This window comes from Papilio xuthus, unplaced genomic scaffold, assembly GCF_000836235.2.
Source record: "Papilio xuthus unplaced genomic scaffold, Pxut_1.1 DF826933.1, whole genome shotgun sequence".
NCBI lineage: Eukaryota > Metazoa > Arthropoda > Insecta > Lepidoptera > Papilionidae > Papilio > Papilio xuthus.
This window is the reverse complement of record NW_013531716.1, coordinates 936,103-958,464: the sequence shown is the minus strand read 5'-3', so window position 1 is coordinate 958,464 and position 22,362 is coordinate 936,103. Positions and strand designations below refer to the sequence as shown.

Sequence of the window (22,362 nt, the reverse complement as noted above, 5' to 3'; positions counted from 1 at the left end):
GTAGATTATTCAAAATACTGTAGTAATTTAAATTGTCGTTGTAACACAAAAAAGTCTAACCTCAAATGAAGTCATTGAAACGTAAGTAAATAAACAAATAAAACTTATTTTAATGATATGTATATACCGATATGATAGTGAATAACATTTTCATTAACCTAAATTCATAATTTATACTAAAACTGATAGGATGAAAGTTAATTACTGTTAATTTCAGAGATAGGTAAAATGAAAAAGAAGACAATTTAATGGAATTAGTATAGGTTATCATCATCTTCATCAACTCACTATACGTCCTAACCGAGGGGCTCGGAGCCTACCTTAAGTTAAGGGTGATTTGGCCATAGTCAACCACGCTGGCCAAGTGCGGGTTGGTTGACTTCACACATATCTTTGAATTTCTTCTCAGATATGTGCAGGTTGCATCACGATGTTTTCCTTCACCGTAAGAACGTCGGATAAATGTACATATGTAAATCGGAAATCGAAAAACACATTGGTACATGGCGGGATTCGAACCCAGGACCTGCAGATTGCAACTACGCTCACAATTAGGATAGTTATAAAATAACAATTTTGTTATTTTCAAATAATTAGTTCTTTAGCATTTATATGAAAGTGCCTTGAAGATGATTTGTTCCAGCGAACAATTGAACACGTAAAACTGAGGATCTAGCACGAAAATTGTGAAAAAGTATTCATAACGTCATCGACCTTTATATCACATTTGCACATTGGATGCAAAGTACAAAGACAAATCTCACTTTGTCGATAACCTTACGAAAACGCATATAGCAAATATTCGTAATCGATCCTCAGAAAAACAAATTTAATGTCACGTGAACGTTCTATTTTCGCTTCGTTTTCGTGTTTCGCCACACTTTCGCAACTGTGTGCAATCCTGTAACAATTCGATTGCGTAAAGCGAAAGTATCGGCATTATTTAAAAGAAAAATTGTCAAATACACCTAACCGTAAATACTTAACTTTCTATTAATTATAAATGTACATATTTAAAACGTTTGAAGCAAAAGATATCTTTGATTATAAATATCCTTTGTCTTTAGTCGTATTGTTTCATTCAACATTATATTTCACAACGAGTAAACGCACGTTGTTAAAAATTATTTAAGTACGGGTTCAGTTCAAAATAAATGTTTTTGATAGCAGTCTCTTTAAGAATTTCTTTTCTAACTATACTTTTTTCAGTTTGTAATTCGATGGATTAAAAGATAATTTCTGATACTGAATGTTAAATTAAATAATGAAGTTTTCATACAAATTTATATTACCTTATATTTGTCTTATACTATTTGGTATACAATGTGGAGGGTACAAGATCCTTGCCGTGTTCCCAATCCCTGCAGGCAGCCATGAGATACTCGGGAATGGAGTAGTCAATCATTTGCTCAAAGCTGGACACGAGGTATGAATTTCATTTATTTATTATTCAAAATTTAATATCATATTTTAATAATATTCGAATAAAAACTTTAATGATAAACCTGACTAAGAACTGAAGGTCAAATATATTTAATACTAGCTGTTGCCTGCGTCTGCGTTCCCGCGAAATTAAAAACATAATTAGTAGCCTATGTGTTCTTTTAAACTACGCTCAACATCAATGCCAAATCTTAGCAAGATCCATGCAGCCGTACTGGAGATATCTTCTAGTAAACAGTCATCCATTCATCTAAACCAGTCTTTCCCAAAGTGGGCGATAACGCCCCCTTGTGGGCGCCTCATGTTGCGGGTTATAGTAAAAGTTTCGTTTAGAATTCTCCGTTAATATACATATATAGGTCACAATAATTAATTATTTTTATTTTGAAGTTATAGTGGTTTTTAAATATGTGAAAATATGGAGGCGCTAAAAAAATATTTATTCTCAAAGTAGACTAAATAAGTTTGGGAACCACTGATCTAAACTTTCGCATTTATAATATTGTTAGATTAATTTAATCATTACTAATACCTTTTAAATGAAATTAACTATTTCAGGTAACCTACATAACACCATTTCCTAAAAACAAAACTATTCCAAATCTACGATACATATCCGTCGTTGACAATATCGGACATCTTAATGGTATGTTCATATCAATTTACTATTATATAAAAAAATTAAATAGTATATCTAATAGGTACCTAATGTACCGGTGTACTAGCTCAGTTGCTTCCCACCCTTTTTTCTTATAGGGAAAGGATGGGAAGTGGAAGTGGACTTTCCGGATGAGAGGATGCATGGGAAGGGAAAATATTTTCTTTCTGTGCATCCTCTCCTCCGGCGATTAAAGGTAGGCAACGCATATGCAATTGCATATGTCTATGGGCAACGGTCACTTTGCTATTTCAGCGATATCAAGTGGCCGCTCGCTCGTTTGCCTCCTTATGATTATAAAAAAACTATCCTTACTAAAATGTCGACGTTTATGTCCCCTTTCTACAATTTGTTTTATTAATTTTTTCTATGTATTAATAATTTAAAAAAAACATTAATTTTATATTTTAGTTAGATTGATAAATCTAAAACTTCTAATGTCTAGAAACATACAAATGGATCAAGACAACATCTTCGATATGATGATGAACCTTACGAAGAATACTTTAAAGAATAAAAACGTATTATACCTACTTAATGATCCAAATGAGAAATTTGACTTGGTGTTAACTCAGTGGACGTTCAACGAAGTGTCTAGCGGGTAAATATTAATATATTCAATTTAATCCAAGATCAAAACAAAATAAACGAAATAAAGGCCGAGTCGAACCAGCGGCGTTAGAAAAGTGTATTCACTTCGAAGGAACTGACGCGCGACAATCACGTGATTTATCGAAGGTTATTATCAGTAGACATTTTTTATGTTCGTTATGGAATCGAAGCGAATGCACTTTGTCTAATCCCTTGGATAAGCGAGAAACCTATACGCGAGAGTCAATGCCCCGTCCCATAAGACGACCTCAATAAGCGAGAAACTCGGGTTAGTGAGAAATCTCTATAAGCGAAAAAAATATCCGTTGGTCTCTCGCTTTTCCATGTTCGACTATATTTGAAATTTCCGAAGTTAACAAAAAAAAATATCGTACTTGATAACTTTTAAAAACTAATAAACCCTTGTTTGATATTTAAAATCATTTCAGAATAGCAGCTGCATTTAATTGTCCCTACATTTGGTTCTTCCCTTACGAACCTAGCTATATCTCTTTGGCTCTGATCGATGAGGTAACCAACCCATCTTATACAGCAAATATCGAAATGAGAGATATACCACCTTTCACCTTTTGGCAGCGCTTGCAACTACTGAAATTCCAGACTTGGAAGATATGGAATAATTACTTGTAAGTTATTTTAATATTATTACTCAATAATATTTCAATTTTCATTATCTATAAAAGTACTACGTCGAAGCAAAAAAGGCCAATAGCTAGGTTAAGGGTACGGATTTCCGATGACGTGGTCGAGAGTTCGAATCCCACCATTCGACTATTTTCGTAAACCATGTCCAAGCACAAGCATAGAGCTTAGTTGGAATGGTAAAAGAAATATTAGTAAATTTACAAAAAAATCTGCTAATATTTTAATTTAAAAAAAAACAATTATTCATAAATCGAGATCAACGATGTGACATGTGCAAACAGCCAAAAAATGGAATGTAATTTTTTTTTTTGTAAAAAATATGACGGCCATTATTTATTTTTCATTCTAGCTACCATCGACACATAGAGAAGGAAGTATTCGATTACACTTTCAAACCAATATTAAGAAGGAAGAACAGAACTTTACCACATTACGAAGAGTTACGTCTCAACGCTTCTCTGATCTTTGGCAATTATCACGTATCTATGGGTCAGGCAATAAGGTTGCCACAGAACTATATACCTATCGGTGGTCAACATATCGATGAAGTTGTACCGACATTGCCTAAAGTAAGTTTGTGACAACCCTACCTGATATCACTTGTGCCTTAATCTTGCAGAATTTCTCTTTTATAATTATAAAAAGTTGGATGGATTTACCTATAAATTTACCTTTCGACTTGTTCTTATTTTTCCAACCATACAAAAAAAATTTGCAAAAAAATTAACTAATAAAAAAATATTAATTTCTTAAAAACAAATTTAATTTATTTATATATTTTTTTGCACTGTATATTTAACCGACTTCAAAAATAAGGGGGTTCTCAATTCGTCTGTTTTTTACCTGTAACATTTTGTTAACGTGTAGGATTTGAAAAAAATCATGGACGAAGCAACAAATGGAGTCATATACTTCAGTATGGGATCAAATTTGAAATGCAAAGATCTTCCAGATTCAATAAAACAAGCATTATTGAAAATGTTTAGTCGCTTGAACCAAACCATAATATGGAAGTTTGAAGAACCAATACCTAATATACCTAAAAATGTCCATATTTTACAATGGGCACCGCAATTAAGTATTTTAGGTAAATATATTTTATCTAACCTCAAAAAAAATTAACAATTAAAGCGCTGATTTATTCAACACTAATATCATATGGGGAAAGATTCTGTATGTTTGTATCAAAAACTACGGAACCTATTTTTAAAAAAAAAACTATGATAAATAAGATGTTAAGACACCACTCAGTAACATGGGATGTATTTAACAGTGTTAAGAAATTTAAAAAAACATCTCATCGCTCTCAAAAAACACTAGATGTCGCCCGCAACTCCTTCCGCACGGAATTAAAAAAAATAATTACATATGTATTCATCCAGAATATGACCTACATGTGTGCCAAAGTTCAGCGAAATCCACGAAACAGTTCTGTAGATACCTAACAAATATTCTTACATACATCCATCCATTCGCATTTATATTACTATTAAGAAGTAACAATAGGAATTAAAATTGTGTTCTGCCATGTGATTATTGTCTTTCTTAAATTCCAGCTCATCCAAACTGCATTCTATTGATTAGCCATGGCGGTCTACTATCAATGAACGAAGCTATACATTTCGGAGTACCGCTTATTTCAATACCCGTGTTTTACGATCATTTGTACAATGCTGACAAATCCGTTAGTAAAGGAATTGGAGTCAAGGTTGATCTCACTGATAATTTAGCTGACAACCTAAAGGTTGCTATACATGAAATCCTAAATAATCCCATGTAAGTATTACTAATAGATATACTAAAGAATTGAGGTATTAAAATTGTGTACACGTAGATATATGAAAGTGAAATAGGCGAAAGAAATTTGTAAGTCACTGGCAACCATCATAGCGTCGCTATGAGGAAGTAGATAGCTGCCCCTCCCTAGTGAATCTTCTTCTTCTTCTTCCATTGCCTCTCCATTACTGGAGGTTGGCCGTCAGCTCAGCGAACCCTTTCCTGTCCTGTGCCAAGCGAAAAAGTTGTTCAACGCTGGCAATATTGGTCCATTCCCGGATGTTTCTTAGCCACGACTTTCTCCTCCTTCCAACTCATCTTCTGCCTGCGATTTTGTCCATCATAATGAGTTGAAGAAGTTCATATTTTTCGTGTCGCAAGACATGGCCCACATATGCAACTTTTCTCTTGTGAATCAAGAAATGTAAAATAGATATATGACCTATTTCGTATGACTTATTTAAATACTAAGATCGAAAACTACTTATTAGTCTTTTCATAAATAAAATTGTACTCAATTAAATAGGAATTCTCTTTGGAATAGTGATACGAATTTTTTTAGTTCTAATCGCGCCTCCTAGATCATTTGCTGACGACGCCTTGTTTACAATTGATGGAAAATGTTAGAGACGCAATCCATTTTTTTTTATAATAGAAGGGGACAAACGAACGGCGGGAACACCGAGGTGACTAACGACACCCATGGACATCTGCAACACCAGAGGAACTGCAGATGCGTTGCATATATCCATAATTTTAAATGCAATAATTAATTTATTCCTCAGATACCGAGAACGTATGAAAGAAACTTCCTTTATCTACCACCATCGTTTGGCACCACCAGGTCAAGTTCTGGTTCATTGGGTGGAACACGTAATAGCCACCAGAAGAGCCGTGCACCTTCGTTCACCAGCTCTCCTGGTACCCTGGTACCAGAAGATGTATTTGGATCTAGCGCTGCTGTTATGTCTAGGATTAGTACTTATTTTATGGATTCTACGTAAATTGTATTGTTTTAATTTACAGTATAAAGTTAAATCAAAACAATTATGAGACGTTAAAAGATCATTAAATATTCTAAAAGACCTTTAGTTTTTTTGTTTTTCGTTGTGACAAAATTGTTGAGATTTCCAACGCAACTTCGCTCACCGTTAGAACGTCGGATAAATGTACATATGTAAATCGGATATCGAAAAACACATTGGTACATGGCGGGATTCGAACCCAAGACCTGCAGATTGCAAGTCAAGTGCTTGACCCCTGAGGCACAGACGCTCATATCGACGACACTCGTGGTATTTTATGTTTGTGCAATCATATTGCGAATGATTTGTGACTAACATAAGTATAAGTATATTTATTATCATTATCGGCTTTGCAAGCTTCATCAATAGTCCATTTATTAATCAAGCTAATCCTAGCAAAGCCTCATTTAAGCGGCGGAGCGTGTAGGGTCAATTACCGACAAGTGTAGATAAGTCACGGCCAAAGTACATTATACAAATTGCTTATATTAAAATACGTTATTTTCTCGTTTAATATTCCTAAAAAGAAACTTTTAAATTAACTTAAAAGAATCAAGGTCTAAGCTCCGAATATGATCCATTCGGCGTCGAGACCCTTGGTCCGCGGGGTCCTAGCGATTTAAGGCTTTTTAAGGACGTATCAAAAAAGTTAATCGACATCACAGGGGACAGAAGAGCTGGCACCTACCTCGGACAAAGAATTAGTATAGCTATTCAAAGGGGGAACGCTGCCAGTATCTTCAGAACCTTGTCTAAAGGGACTTCTTTTAATAATATGACATAGATTTAACATTTGTCATGTAAAGTTTATAATCTCATTAAATTGATTTTTACTTAAAAGATGAATTTAATAAGAACATAATGGACTGATAGATGTATCGAATTAGGTCAACTATTGAAACAATACAACATACTAATTTTGTTATTATTTTTATTCTAAACAGTCAGTCTAAAATATATTAATTTTTCCACGACTCTACGCCTGTGAACTCCGTGATATTCTGCCAAGTTTGAACATCAATGATTGTTAATAAATCGCACTCCATATAAGCCAACTCTACTGAAAAATGAAAAAAAAACATCTAAATTAACCATAATTAATATGATAGTTAAGATTGCAATAACATTAATTATTATTAATTGAAAAATCAAGCTTATCTTTAATTAAATCTTCAAATCAGTCTCCTATAATATTTTTAAAAAATAATTTGTATTTTTTTAGTAAAGTTATAAAAAATAACCTAATAACGTGTTTACCCACACAATACAAAAAGACAGGCGAAGACAATAACCAACAATATCCAATATGACAGTACGTTACGTACATACGTTATTTTTAAATTATTATAGTTACCTCTCATTTGGTTCATGCTGTTTACCAGTTTCTTCATATTTGATAACTCCTTTTCAATTGAAGAAATTACAATATCAAAGAAATCAGGATTATTTTGAAATGGCGTGAATTTATTCGGCTTGTCCATTTTTGTTTTCGTATCGCATACGATCGCGGAAAGCAAATTGTTTGGCGCCAATTCTGTTTTTTTTTCTGTTTTTTTGTGACACACGTTTTGAGGCGTGGAGCCAAATTATCCGACTCATTGCTTTTAAAATCTTTTTATTTATTGTTTACTTTTACTATTAGTAAAAAATAAACAATAATATATTCGAAAATTCAATTGTAATGGAATTTAATTATGACAGTTTATAAATAGGTTATTAAATTGAAATTGAATTTTCCCGCTTAATTGAAATGACGGCCGTTGTTTTTTTAATAAAAATGTAGGTCACGTGGCGTACGCAAGTCAGAGCATTTCGTTCGGGCAGTACTGAATCGGACGTCAATTGGTTTAACAATCGATAACTGGTGCAAACAGTTAAACAATGATGCCAATCATCGGTGTCGAGCGAACTAAATCTGTTTTTGGATGACTTTTGGTATGTGTGGCGCGTCACTGAATGTCATTGGATTTATAAATAAGATCAGCTCCAGAAATAGGTGGCTACAGGTTTTCCAGGCGTACCGACCGAAATAAAGCAGCCTGGATTCTGTTAACAATATTATTGTCTTAGCTAACGGCGCGGGCATCGATCCGGATCGCAGTGAGTGTTATCAACGAGCGCGGCATATTTTACGATTGTTTTTTTTTTAAATATGGATGAGGATGAAAGTCAACAGTTTTCTTTACGCTGGCACAACCATCAGGTAGGTAAGTAATTGATTTTTCTTAAAATACACTACAGAGAAAGGTACACTTTTACTATTATACGAACATAATTATCATTAACAACGCTTAATCGTACAGAATGCATTTAATACTCTTCTGTAAAATACAACCTTCACAGTTTTATATAGAAATGTCTTCAATTTTATGTATTACATTAGCTGCTTTAAACTAATACACCTTTTATATAATGAAATTAAACAAGTATCAACTAAATTTAATTTTTATTTTGTGTTTTATTTGATTTTTAAAAAATCCTGTCTCATAGCAAAAAAAAAAATTACTTCCTAAGTCATAAGTTAAAATACAATGGAAACATGTACTAAATCGATTACCTTACATACTCGTTATTTTTGTAATTTCCTTACAAGCTTTTCTATCCTTAATAGATTAAAATACCGCGCATTTAAACTTTGTAACTAAACCCCATTTGGATCTATACGACATCTTATGAACTCTTTTTTTTGTTAAAACGTATAAAAGGTAAACAAATATCTTATCTGCGTGGTCTTGGGTTCGATTTATAATTGGACACGATAACCATTAAGCCCTTAATGACTTAATAAATACAAAAACCTTGTAGAATATTTCATGAATGTCGCATACATTGATAAATCTATTATCTAATGTATCCTAAAATAACCTTAAAATAACCATAGCTTAAATAATTTTAACAATTCTTTACAGTAACACTGTAGATAAAATAAATCAAACAATCGTAACGTAATATACATTATTTTGATGACAATACCACTATATACTAACAGCAGGGGTAAATTAACCACAATTGACGCCCATTTTGCGAAAATCTGGAGTCCCTAATAGCTGTAAATGTCCAGTGACTGGCCCAAAGGACCCCGTCGAACCCCTTATACACTCGGATAAAAAAGGACGTGACTAACAAAAATTATATCTACATTTAAAACATTTATTAATAGTATTGTATTACAGAACAGTATAATCGGAGCCCTGGGTCGTGTGTTGAGCAGTGGAGCCTTTAGTGACGTGACGCTAAGTGCTAATGGCACTTCAGTGAAAGCCCACCGTCTTATACTGGCCTCATGTAGTCAATATTTCGATCAGTTGTTCAAAGTACGTATGGTAATATCATCTGTTTGTAAAGTCTAAAAGTGATAATGGATTTATTTATATGTGATGTGGTCCCAGATCCTCAAGATATAATGTAGCAATAAAAACAATTTATGGTTGGCCGAAAAGATAGACGCGTAGAGTAATATTAAAAAAATATACTATAATACTTTTAGCAATTCATTTTAAATATTTAGTAGTTTCTTAAATTGGATTTTACCAAGTTCTACTATCGAATACAGTGCACCATGAAGAATCCAGACCTCCGTCACAAAATGGCGGATCGCATATTTACGAACAATCACTCAAACATTGGGTAACAAATGACATAGCTTAACTAGTAGAGTATAGTGAACTATCGTCTTTTGTTTTCCACTTTTATTTCTAAATCTCTTTTGTTTCAGGATATCGAATCTGAAAACAACACATTGGTAGTAGTACTAGGTTGCGAAGCGATAGAACTGAGGCTCTTGCTTACTTTCATGTATACCGGCGAAGTAACAGCTTCTAAGCAAAATTTACCTTCACTGCTCCGACTGGCACAAACTCTTAAGGTATCCGGCCTAACTGATGCTAACACGGTGAGTTTAACCATATAAAAACACTTTTTAATGTTATTTAATTACCTTGCACAAACTGCACATTTTAACCTAGATTATTTCCGGGGAAACACTTTTTAGGGTTCCATATCTCGAAAAGAAAGAAACAGAACTCTTATAGGATCACTTTGTTGTCCGTACGTCTGTCGATCGAGACCCTTTTTTCAAATACAATATCTCGCTTTATCTCAAAATATCTGAAAAATTACGCAAGGAAGAGGCTGCAAAAATATATCACTAAGGATGTCGAAAATGTTCTCAGGAACATTGCTAGTCTCATTGAACCAATATCATTTGTTCCAGAACTCAACTGTAACTTCAAAAGAGTCAGAACTTATCACAGAACAAAGCAGTACTTACGCCAACCTTGAATCCGTAAAAGATATTCAAGATTGCAGCACAACAAATAACTCGGCAAGTAATTCACCAAACCATTACGAGAACTCCCAGAATGATGGTAAATTAGCGGAATACATTGGAGAATACAGCAGAACGGAAAAAGACAGACTAAGTAAACTGGATCAGATAGTGCAGAATTTGTACAGTACGCATAAAATTACGAATCCGATGACAGCAATGGCTCCTCCATTAAATCCAATTTTGGCAGGTAAGTGAATTTATAAACACCCTGTAAATAGATTATATATTGTATGAATTGAACTAAAGCCATTGATAGCATAAACTCGAATCAATACTTTCTCATTAAAAACATATTTTTTATGTTCAGGCTATTGTGTACCTTGACGAACCTTGAGTTGACACGTCGGGAATAAGAGTACTCTTGTTCTTAATGTGCCAAAATAAAAGCCAAGAAATGTACAGTCAGCTGGATAAATATGTATACATTTTCAATATTTTAGAAACTTGGATACGTCATCCAAAAATGTCTGAATGGTTCTAGGCAAATGGACTTCTAAGTGCTTACAATTTTTAATTTTTAAAACCTAAGGACTATACAGGTTTCTGAAGCTTTGTAAATATATAATGCATACATGTTTATGTAGTTGATTGTACGTGTTTAAAGTGTGTCTATTATTACCATAAAGAGAAATAATGTCTACAGAATCACTTGAACCATTTGAGCGTAAATGGCGGTCCAACACTTCAGTGTGCGGAGTATGCAACAAACGTCTCAGCAATCAGTACAATCTACGCGTGCATATGGAGACCCACGCCGGTAGACGGCACGCGTGTCGCGCTTGTAGTCACGTGTCCCGCTCACGTGATGCATTGAGGAAACACGTCGCGTACAGACACGCCCCGAATATGCCATCGACAACGAGAGCTCATCGCACAACGACGACCACGAGTCGACTGGACGGATAATTCAGTAACAAAGTCAATTTGATGTCTCTACTCATGACATTGCAACTTTGCAAAAACATTTGAAAATGAATTGAGATTTACTTATATTTTAGTATAAAAATTATAAAAGACATTGAATTAGATAGTTTAAATAATTGTTGATAACTGTTTATACAAGTTTTTAAGCAATTTATGTTGTTTTTCTTTAATTTATTGACGAAATTGAACCTTGTTTTGCGTAATGTTAAGACGATAAAAGTTTTTTTAATTATTTAAACGTAATATAACATTATTTTGGCATTTCTTACTTGTTTCCTGAACTCTACATTAAATTCCGTCCATATGTTATTTTTCTAATGAAATATTGATTAAAAATTTAAATTCACCATCGCGGCAAAAAAGTCTAGATAAAGATTTTGGGTTACTAAGTTTTAAGATGCATTTTAAAAATAATTTTAATAAATGTTTTGTTCTGTCCTATACATATCAACTGTGGGTTTCTGAGACCAAACATGTTTTGTCAAAGATAATGAAGAGATGATATGTTTTCTACAGAGATTTTGATGTCAGAAACCAACAATTAATAATTTATAAAAAAAAACTTCTTATTAAAAGACAATTTTAAATAATACTTTAAACGTTTTTTTATACATTTTTAATGTTTTCTAGTCAACTATTGTGATTGTTTTAAAATATTATATACTACGTTATGTAATCTGTTATATTAATTTTAGAAAAGACATTATAAAAGACAATTTAATTAAGAATAAAATAAGCATATCTACTGAATTTATTTATTTCTTAAAATTTCCCCGAGACACCTCAAAAGTAACTTTTTTTTATATAACAGAAGGGGGCAAACGAGCAGCGTTAACTCTATTTTTTTTATTTTAATCTTACTAATATTATAAATGCGAATGTTTAGATGGCTGGATGTTTGTTTAAATGTATCTCTGGAACGGCTCAACGGAACTCGCTGAAATTTGACATATATATAGAACATAGTCTGGAAGAACACATAGGCTACTCATGAGTTTTTATTTCTTTCGCGCGGAGAGAGTCACAGGCGACAGCTAGTATAAGATATTTCTATTTAAATATTTTACGATAATCACATGCTGTAATTAACTTTTTTTTAATGTTTTTATATATTTCAGACCATAAACTTTTAAGTTTGATAATTATAATGAACAAAATACGTTAATTATTATGTGTTTTTCACGTTTTGTTAAGACATGGTTTTGGTCTTGTATAGAAGATCTTTAGAGCGGTGGCTCAGGGGTCAAGCACTCGACTTGCAATCTGCAGGTCCTGCGTTCGAATCCCGCCATGTACCAATGTGTTTTTCCATTTCCGATTTACAAATGTACATTTATCCGACGTTCATACGGTGAAGGAAAACATCTTGATGCTGCACATATCTGAGAGTAAATTCAAAGATATGTGTGAAGTCAACCAACCCGCACTTGGCTAGCGTGATTGACTATGGCCTAATCACCCTTAACTTAGGGTAGGCTCCGAGCACCTCGGTGGGGACGTATAGTGAGCTGATGATGATTGTCTCGTATAGAAGACCGTGGCCATGAAAGGGTTAAACAGTATTTATATAGAAAAATAAAACACGATGTACAAGTGTACACAATTTATTTATCATTACTTCGTTTTAGTAGAAATTACATATTAAAAAAATCGACAGAAAAATTCATCACAAAATTGGATAGTACAAAAATACTGTTGAACATTTCTTACGCTCTTGATAAATACACGAACAGGCTAAAATAAGTATAAAATTTAGTGAGAACAATTGGAAATAGATAAAAGATCATTCAAACGTTGCCAGGTATAAAAAAAAATCTAGAGAGAAAATGCTATAGTAAACAAACAATATTAGGAACTGCATTTTAATACGATCATATGTAGCAAATTTAAAATCAAGTCTATGTAAAGGAACATACCCATACTACGTGACCTATCTTTTAGTTTTTCAACCCCTCCCTCCCCTCGTTGACCACTCGTAGTACATGCCAAGACCCCCCCCCCCCTTTAGTTTTTACGTAGTAATTCATCATTATGATTTTTAATCATTTTGATTTGATAGTGAATTATGTATTATGAAAAAAACAACTAACGACTACGTGACTAAAATCTGAGCCCCCCCCCTCGGGGGGGGGGCTCAGGGGGACTTCAGGGGGACTTCCCAGACTCCTAAACGGGTCACGTAGTATGGGTACGTTCCCTAACCAGGGTTACCAGTTTGAAATAAGATTATTTAAAAAAAAAATACACTGGCAACCCAATAATAGATAAGCAATCTCCAATATAAAGCTGAAATCTTTGACTTTCTAATATTAATTATTAAAAAATATCAAATCGACTAACTTGAGTATAAAAACTAATATTTTTATATTTCAAAGCACATTAAAAAAAACTATTTTGCATAAGTAATCATAGTACCCAAGTCAGTCTATTAAAAAGTATAAAAAAAAATTATATTACGTTTATTAAAATATAAAAAAAATGCAGTTTTAGTGACTCGTTAGTAACAATGTTACGTAACAAACTGAGCATCAAACACTTTACGGCTTAAATTAAGCGAAAAAAAAATAAATACGTTAGTATCTTAATAGTAGATAATAAAATTCTCTGAGTTACAATTATCAATTAATAATTTACTTACCACTGGGAACATTGACAACTGTCAACTGTCAAAGCGCGCCATTTTGTCAAATTTGACAGCTAGCTGACATCTGTCAGTGTAAACTATTAAACATATAATTCATTGTAATTTAATTAATTGCATTGTTTTAATACTTTTAAATAAAAGCTTACAAAATATTATTGACTTCATGAGACGTAAAACCTTTTAGAAAGGTATCTTGACAGAGAATGTTCCCAGCGGAGCGACAGCCGGGCCTATTACCTCGGACCGGGCCTAGGTCTTGCCTCTGTCGGGCCTAGGTCTCGCCTCTGCCTGGGCCTAGGCCTTGGGCACGTTCCAGACGCGAGTGTTGCCGTCTTGCCCCACGGAGACCACGGACTCGTCGTCTAACCAGGCCAGACCTGTGATCTGACTTTGAGGATGGGCATCTGAAAGTTAAACCAGAAAAATGGTTAAGTAGCAGAATACTTTGTCCAAAGTCAAAATTGAAATATTGTCAAAAACATTACAGGAAAACAAATTTTAAACATAAAACTGTTTTACAATTTTGCATATTTTTTTTTATTTTATCATGAAATAGCTGAAATAGCGAAGTGACCGTTGCTCATAGACATACGCAATTGCATATGCGTTGCCTACCTTTAATCCACGGAGGAGAGGATGCAAAGAATGTACTTTCTCTTTCCATGCATCCTCTCATCCGGAAAGTCCACTTTCACTTCCCATCCTTTCCTTATAAGAAAAAGGGTGGGAAGGGAAAGAGTACTAAATTAGGCCTCCGGGACGCACACTCATCAGACGAAACGCAGAATTGCTTCCACTTCACGCCTGTCTATATTGAACATTGAAATTGCTTCATCGTCAGGTTTTTGTCATGTAGCTATTAGTTGTTCTTTTTCATAATACATAATTCAATAGTAATATAAGTATCCATGCAGCCTTAAAAAAAAAACTTAGAAAAAACTAGGTCACGTAGTATGGGTATGTTCCCTAAGTAGGAAAAGGATAGAATTATAATATATTATGTTACTTTTGATGACGGTATGCTTGGCGGGTGTATCCACGCTCCATATGATGACGCTGGTGTCCAGAGAGCCGGACGCCACGCGCTTAGAGTCCGGCGACCACGCCACGCAGTTGACACGCGCCGTGTGGAAGCCCCACTCCTTGTTGTGTGCCAACTGGAACAATACAGCCACGATGCAGTACAATTCTAATACAATTCTCATGTCAGTGGAAACCCACGGTTACTTATTCTGACAATTCTTCTGATTTTTTTTATATAAGAGAAGGGGGACAAAAGAACGGCGATAACACTAAAGTAAACGACGCCTATAAACAACTTGAACAGTAGAACTGCTCATGCTAATATTGTTAGGAAGAAAATACGGCACTGTGCCGGTGTACTGGCACAACATTAGTCTTACTAAAACGTCAATGTAATCATTCTGACACTTGACTTGATAACAAAAGCGCGCCATCGCGACAAAGAATTCTAACTAATATGTAAAAGTACATACAGTATATCCTTCAACATCGTATAGTATAAGTTTTCTGTTAGCGTCAGCAGCGACGAGGTATCTGGAGTTGGGGCTGTAGGCGAGGCTGGTGACAGTGCCGAGGTGTGTCAGCTCGGAGCGCGGCAGCAGCGACCTCTTGTCCAGCGAGTAGATGTGCACTCTGCTGTTCCCACCTGCACACAAACATTTTAATATACCACGATTCAACGACAAAACTACATTTCACATTCATTTTGTATACCATAAATTCAACTTTATAAAAATACTAGCGGACCCGACAGACGTTGTCCTGTCTACACGTCTTTAATTTGAAAATTCGAATATTATTTAAAATTTGACACTGCGATGGTAGCGCCGTCTGTCGGATCCAATGTAAAACATTCCAAAATCAACAACTACTAATAAATTAAAAATCAATTAAAAAAATATTGTCCAGCGGACAAAATTGTAAATCTAAACCATTCCCAGATTTTAAAGTTTCATCAAAATCGGTCCAGTCGTTTGAGAGAAGTTCAGTAACATACACACTCACACAAGAATTATATATATATAAAGATACGATCACTATAAAATCATTTTTAACTTAGTTTTATTAAACACATGACATTTCTAGAAGTTTTTTTTTGCTTTTCTTCAAAAAAGAAATCTTGCTACAATAAGGGTTAATTAACTTGAATTGAAAAATTTATAGAATTATAGAAAAACTGTATTTTTTTTTTGTTATATGTTAGAAAAAATAACTAATTATAGCTTTTTTTGCGCGAAGTTTGATGGACGTTGTCACTATGACTACAGTCCACAAACTTTGTACTATGTTTAAAAATAAATTATAAAATATATTTTTCTCTATATTTATGTATTTAGTACCACTGTTACTCATGATTATGTTGACATAGTGAGCAAAAGGCCTTATTTATCTCCATTTAACTCTGTTTCTATTCCGGTAGTTAGATGGCACTGTGTATAAATTTAGCGCCACCTACCGGAACAATCAAAAACTTCCAATTTATATCTTATCACTAACGGTTTTTTATATTACTAATAAGATAATATGTATTTCTCACCTCCAACAGCGATATGCTTCAATTTGGGGTCAATAGCGACGCAAGTCGGCTCGTAGCTCACCGGCAAAGTAGATTGCTTGGTGTTGCCCATCAACACTATTAACTGTAACAAATATAAACAATTATTAAATGGTAACACCGTACGGGTGGCAGAACGGTAGGATTTTATCTACAAAAGAGGTGGCATCATTGGTACGCTCTTGCCATTGGTCGGGGATGTTATGATTCTTTTCAACGGTACGACGCAACGCTTAACGACTAGTTAGTCTGTGGGTGCGCGTCAGTAAGGTGGTTAGCAAATTTGAGAGACAGTTTTTAAGTTAACACAATATTATATTAATTATTTATTAAAAAAAAAAACAAAAAAAAAGACTGAAATCAATATAGGTCAAATGACACTTCACTCAAAAAAAATCAGTTGTCACTTAGCTTAATTAATCACAAGAGAACTTACATACAAAAAACATTATTCAAGTTATAAACAATGTAGGATACCACACTTTACTTCTTACTCATATTATAAATGCGAAAGTTTAAATGGATGGATGTTTCTTACTACATACATATCTTTAATACGGCTAAACGGATCACGCTAAAATTTGCCATAGATGTAGAACATAATCTGGAAGAACACATAGTGTAACTAATTATTTTATTTTTATTTTTTGCGGACAGAATCGCGGGCGACAGTTAGTTAATAATCTTAATAATTCCATCTCTACTAGTGCACAAATATAAATAAGATTCTGTATTTTTTGTATTAGTAGTAGAAAGTGGTAGTAACATAGAACCATAGAGAATTAAGCATAAAGTTTACCTCTTTAACAGTAACGACAACAGTCAGGTCATCCTCTATGACGTGGTCCATAGCACGAGGCTGAGAGCCCAGCGTCACCACGCTCTCAGTGTATGTGGGAGCCTCACCTACATACAAACATCATATCATCATCATCATCATCAGCTCACTATACCTCCCCACTGAAGGGCACGGAGCCTACCATAAGTTAGGGGTGATGGGGTTTTTATATACAGCGTGTACCAAAATTCAACGATAAAACGGTATTAGTATAGCCAGATCGATAACTACACGGGGAAAAATACTAAAAAATTTAACTCTTTTTGTTTTAAAGTTACATTAACTTTTGTAACTTTTCTTATAATTTGATACCCTCCACCATATGATTAGACACTGTGGCTACAAATATGAACATATTCCTTCATTTTTTTTTACTACCTACCTTAGTAACATAACTAGTACCTAGTACCTAGAACATAGTATTTACCTTAGTAAATAGTATTATAGTATTTTCCCCCATGTAGTTATTGATCTGGCTATAGGCCATAACAGTTTTATCGTGGAATTTTGGGACACGCTGTATATGTGAAATGTCACTTGGAAAAAACTTGATTAATTGAAAAATCATGTGACCGATTGCTATATACAGAAGGGCTGTATCGAATTATCTAATTTGTCTTGTTATAGTGTCCAAACACCCCCTATAGTCCCGGACTATTTTACAAAAGACCTTAGAATCCAATAAATTACACACCTTAAATAGTAAAATGAACACTACATTTTTACTATAAAACTAAAAAAAAAAACTTTATTTTAAAAAATAATTATACATAAATCTATTGAAAATATCAAAACTTAGGCATAAGTAGTAATAACTTTAATTTAATCAATTTGTGGAGCATAAAATAAAAAAGAATGGTCATGTCGGATAACCATGGATGTACTGCATTCAATTATAAAAAGCAAATTTATTCAACTCTATTTTTCATATTTTACGTATGTAATACGTGCTGTTATACGGAATAGTGAATTTGGGTTTTAAAAAAATGAAACCCTTTAAATTAACATTTAATTATAGAGATTTAGCAAGGTTTTGTTTCACAAATGACAGTAATGATTTAGTAAAAACACAGTAATGATTTAGTAAAGGAAAAGCAACCTTCTCTTCCGAAGGCTGGAGTGAGACTGCCTGCCAGTATTAATTATAATTATGATGAGCTTAATCTTATGTCTACTCATCAAGATTTTGTGTATAGGTAGCAAAAAGGTTAGTAGAAGAAGTATATATAACAGTGCGTAATACGTACATAATACGTACAAAAGTGCGTAATTATTAATCGATTGTTCTCTTTATATTCTCGGTAAATAATTGTGTTGCTATTATGTACTATGCAAGGTATATAGAGTCACAAAGTTACCCTCATTAGCTGGCACAGCTAAGCGCAGGGAGTCATCGATACCGCATGTGAGCAGACTGCCGTTCTTGCCCACACTCATGCCGTTCACCTGATTACCATGACCTGTACCTCCGATGTGACGACCTTCACCTGATAAATGTTCAGAAACCCATAGTTTAATACACAAATTTTACTAATATTATAAATGCGAATTGATAGATGTTTGCTAGAAGGTATCTCCTGAACGGCTTAACACATCTCTATGAAATTTGCCATAAATGTAAAACGTTTATGAAGCGTCAATAGCCTAATGGTTGAGTGTATGGATTTCCGATCATGAGGTCGTTGGTTCGAATCCCGCCATTCGACTATTGTAAACCATGTCCTAGCACAAGTATTAAGCTTAGTTGGAATGTTACGAGAAATATTAGTAAATTAACAAAAAAATCTACTAATATTTAAAAAAAATCTGGAGTCTTTTTTTAAGTATCGGACGAAATCACAGGCGACAGCTAGTAATATTGTGGAAACCTGTAGAAGTATTCCAGGATGTAACACATCCATCATGGCTGGCGGTGTAGACAGTCTTCGTGGTGGGCTCCAGGGCGAGGCAGGTGATGGGCTTGTTGTGTCCCATCAGCACACGCAACGGCTTGTCCGGGTTCTCCATGTCCAGGTAGTTGATCACTCCGGACAGGGATACTGAGATCAGATGCTTCCCTAGCCATAGACACGATACCTGAGGAGATTATTATTATATTTGTACTTAAAATATTTAATGAGATTTAATAAGTAAGTAGGACAATTAAACAATGGCAACAGACCAGTTCTTCCAACTTTAAATAATTTTACTGAAGAAAAATGTCTCAAAAGAAATTTTCACAATCCATTTAATATCATCTGTCTAGTGTTTGTGACAGGGGAAGGGGTGTCAGTGACAGGGGAATGGTGTTAGTGACAGAGGAGGTGTGATTATGACTGGGGAGAGGGTGTTTTTGACGGGGAAATATCCTTTTTCCATGCATCCTCTGACCAATAACCATATTCTAGGTAACTATTTATAATAAAGACAATTTACATTATTCCAGTGATCCAATCCAGCGCGGTATTACTGGAATAGTGTAAAATGGACATTTATTTTTTATTACTCGTTTGTCAACAAAAAAACCTAACCTGTTGATTCTCAACAGCATTGCCCATGTTGAATGTGATGGAGCGCTGCATGGTGTCGATGTCCCACACGGCGCACGTCTTGTCTCCGGAACAGGACAGCAGCTGCTTGCCGTCCGGAGACCACGAGATACCGTACACGCCGCCCTTGTGTGACCCGATCTGTGGAAAAAATACTACATTACAGTTTTCAGTCACTTTCAACTATTTATATATAAAAAAAATAGGACAGATTTTTTTTGTATTTGAATTTGCTGAATAGACTTACAAATGCGTTGCTTAGGAATAAAGAGAATATGTCATCCTATGCGTTGCCTCCCCGCACAAAACCATCTTCAAGATGGGAAGGCATCTTTATAAGAAAAGGATGGGAAGAAAAATAAAGTAAAATCAGTCGTCTGACAATCCTCATCAGTCTGTACGCAGAATTGCTTCCACTTGAGGCGTGTTCTATGTGGTCGTAGTACTTAACCGTCGAGTCTTTCTACCACTGTTAAATCTTACTAATATTATAAATGAGAATGTTTGAATGTATAGATAAATGTTTGTTTTGAAGATATCTCCAGAACAGGTATATAGAACTTAATGAAATTTGGCATAGACATAATACATAGTCTAATTTTTTTATATATAATTTCGCGAGGACGGAGTCGCGGGCGATAGTTAGTATTTACCTCTCCTTTAAGTTCGGAAGTAGCACCATCATATAGATATATCTTGCCATCAAAGCCGGCGGAGGCAAACAGCCCGCCGTCAGGACTGTAGCGCACCGCTTGCGCGAAACGAGTGTGCTCCTGGAAACAAACACAATTAAAATATCTTCTTTTAAAAAATATATCCGTAATGTTACGAATTAATTTAATTCATGTCCTCTTTTTTCTTTCTTTATCTTTTTTACTTTTTGTTGTTTTAATTTCAGTATTTTTTGTTTATGTATATTTAGGTTTTTGTGTTGTCGTTTGTCTGTTTCATCATTAGTCTCGCATGATGTGTACACCTTTAATTGTGATAAGTCATTATGTGTTTTCTGTTTCTGTAAGTAAGTTTAGGTTTAAGTATAAGTTTTTTTTCGCTTGTCTTATTACTTACCCGTTGGTGTATCATAAATAAATAAAATAAAAGTCTAATTCGACAGAAGAATGATAGCTTTTATTATCTTAGAAAAAAATAGGATATAAATATGCTTTAAAATAAGTTTTACGGCATTGAAATCTCTCAATCAAAGGGCATACAGACAGGCGTGAAGTGGAAGCAATTCCACGTTTTGTCTGATGAGTGTGAGTCCCGGAGGCCTAATTTAGTCCTCTTTCCCTTCCCATCCTTTTGCTTATAAGGAAAGGATGGGAAGTGGTAGTGGACTTTCCGGATGAGAGGATGCATGGGAAGGGAAAATATTATCTTTCTGTGCATCCTCTCCTCCGTCGATTAAAGGTAGGCGACGCATATGAAATTACGTATGTCTATGGGCAACGGTCACTTCGCTATTTCAGCGATTTCAGGTGACCGCTCGCTTGTTTACTACCTTATGATATAAAAAAATAGCACGAAAATTGTGCCAGAAAGTATTTCGTAATTATATCGACAAAGTATGTTAAAATTTGTAAAACATTTGCCGTTGTAATTTCTAGCAAATTTTCGTGTCAATACATGCGTAAAAAAAACAAGGTTTTTTTTTAATTCCGTATAGAATATGATTGGCTGTATTTACATTTATACCATTAATTTAAAAAAAAACAGTAAATAAAGTGTTTTACTGTTAAAACTCATTGTAACCAAAACATCTCAAACTTACCTGTTTAGTGCACTTGAATTTGAAGGGAGGACCTTCAAATACAGCAATAGTGTTATCCTCAGAGGCTGTCACTATGCGGAAGGGACGCGCTGGTCTGAAGTCTACCGAATTGATCGGCTTCGATTGTCCGCTGATCTCACCCACAGATGTACCGGTCTCCGCCATGAATACATGCCCGAATCTAAAAAATATTATAACTGGTTTACATTATGCCAGTACAGTAGGACAGTAGCCAGATGGACTCTTTTGGTTCACTGTCGACAGTTTGTGTTTGCATTATGACAATTGCGTTAGCGGGTTATCTTGAACGCTTTTATAAGTACAGGCATAATTTGAACCAGACAAATGTTTGAAACGTTGAAAAAAATATATGTTCCAAATTCTAGTAAAGAAAATCGGTGCCCACGATACAGGCATTGCCTAAGTGTGGGCATCACTAGATTATCCAAATTAAATGGTAACTTCAGTTTAATTTAATTTCTTAGTTATGTGCAATTTTTATTATGTTAGTTATTATTTCTTGGTATAATCTTTGTTGCCTATAATAAAAACTTTTCTTTCTTTCTCTATAAGGAGCCGCGCCGCGCCGG

At 34.4% G+C, this 22,362-nt stretch overlaps 3 protein-coding genes across 3 annotated transcripts in view; 2 read left to right on the top strand and 1 right to left on the bottom strand.

Moving 5' to 3' along the window:
- Positions 1 to 1,132: 1,132 nt before the first annotated feature.
- On the top strand, positions 1,133 to 6,187 carry LOC106121842 (UDP-glucuronosyltransferase). The gene is made up of 8 exons (XM_013317670.1): positions 1,133 to 1,426; positions 2,002 to 2,089; positions 2,513 to 2,702; positions 3,142 to 3,339; positions 3,708 to 3,927; positions 4,226 to 4,445; positions 4,915 to 5,134; positions 5,920 to 6,187. The coding sequence occupies exons 1-8, from the start codon at positions 1,265 to 1,267 to the stop codon at positions 6,185 to 6,187; spliced, it is 1,566 nt and encodes a 521-aa protein (XP_013173124.1). The 5' UTR covers positions 1,133 to 1,264.
- Positions 6,188 to 8,007: 1,820 nt separating this feature from the next.
- LOC106122293 (protein abrupt) lies at positions 8,008 to 11,521 on the top strand. Its single transcript, XM_013318230.1, has 5 exons — positions 8,008 to 8,362; positions 9,333 to 9,473; positions 9,875 to 10,051; positions 10,373 to 10,676; positions 11,133 to 11,521. Exons 1-5 carry the CDS (start codon positions 8,312 to 8,314, stop codon positions 11,393 to 11,395), a joined length of 936 nt encoding a protein of 311 aa, XP_013173684.1. The 5' UTR covers positions 8,008 to 8,311; the 3' UTR covers positions 11,396 to 11,521.
- A 1,480-nt stretch (positions 11,522 to 13,001) lies between these two features.
- flr (actin-interacting protein 1 flr) overlaps positions 13,002 to 22,362 on the bottom strand; it is a 15,219-nt gene continuing 5,858 nt past the window's right edge. The window contains exons 4-13 of the mRNA XM_013318080.1: positions 21,773 to 21,953; positions 20,655 to 20,774; positions 19,984 to 20,142; positions 19,342 to 19,549; positions 18,832 to 18,960; positions 17,435 to 17,541; positions 16,618 to 16,720; positions 15,554 to 15,726; positions 15,064 to 15,214; positions 13,002 to 14,461 (exon numbers count right to left, since the gene is read on the bottom strand). Of these exons, the coding sequence (XP_013173534.1) occupies positions 14,352 to 14,461; positions 15,064 to 15,214; positions 15,554 to 15,726; positions 16,618 to 16,720; positions 17,435 to 17,541; positions 18,832 to 18,960; positions 19,342 to 19,549; positions 19,984 to 20,142; positions 20,655 to 20,774; positions 21,773 to 21,953 (1,441 nt within the window). The 3' untranslated portion in view covers positions 13,002 to 14,351. The remainder of the gene's footprint in view (positions 14,462 to 15,063; positions 15,215 to 15,553; positions 15,727 to 16,617; positions 16,721 to 17,434; positions 17,542 to 18,831; positions 18,961 to 19,341; positions 19,550 to 19,983; positions 20,143 to 20,654; positions 20,775 to 21,772; positions 21,954 to 22,362) is intronic.

What these genes read in the sequence shown, in the direction of transcription:
- LOC106121842 (XM_013317670.1), top strand. Translation starts at nt 1,265, where the DNA reads ATGAAGTTTTCATACAAATTTATATTACCTTATATTTGTCTTATACTA. An exon ending in AAGATATGGAATAATTACTT is followed by an intron (nt 3,340 to 3,707) that starts GTAAGTTATTTT and finishes TTTTCATTCTAG; the next exon opens with CTACCATCGACACATAGAGA. An exon ending in TTGTACCGACATTGCCTAAA is followed by an intron (nt 3,928 to 4,225) that starts GTAAGTTTGTGA and finishes GTTAACGTGTAG; the next exon opens with GATTTGAAAAAAATCATGGA.
- LOC106122293 (XM_013318230.1), top strand. Translation starts at nt 8,312, where the DNA reads ATGGATGAGGATGAAAGTCAACAGTTTTCTTTACGCTGGCACAACCAT. An exon ending in GCCTAACTGATGCTAACACG is followed by an intron (nt 10,052 to 10,372) that starts GTGAGTTTAACC and finishes CATTTGTTCCAG; the next exon opens with AACTCAACTGTAACTTCAAA. An exon ending in ATTAAATCCAATTTTGGCAG is followed by an intron (nt 10,677 to 11,132) that starts GTAAGTGAATTT and finishes TAATGTCTACAG; the next exon opens with AATCACTTGAACCATTTGAG.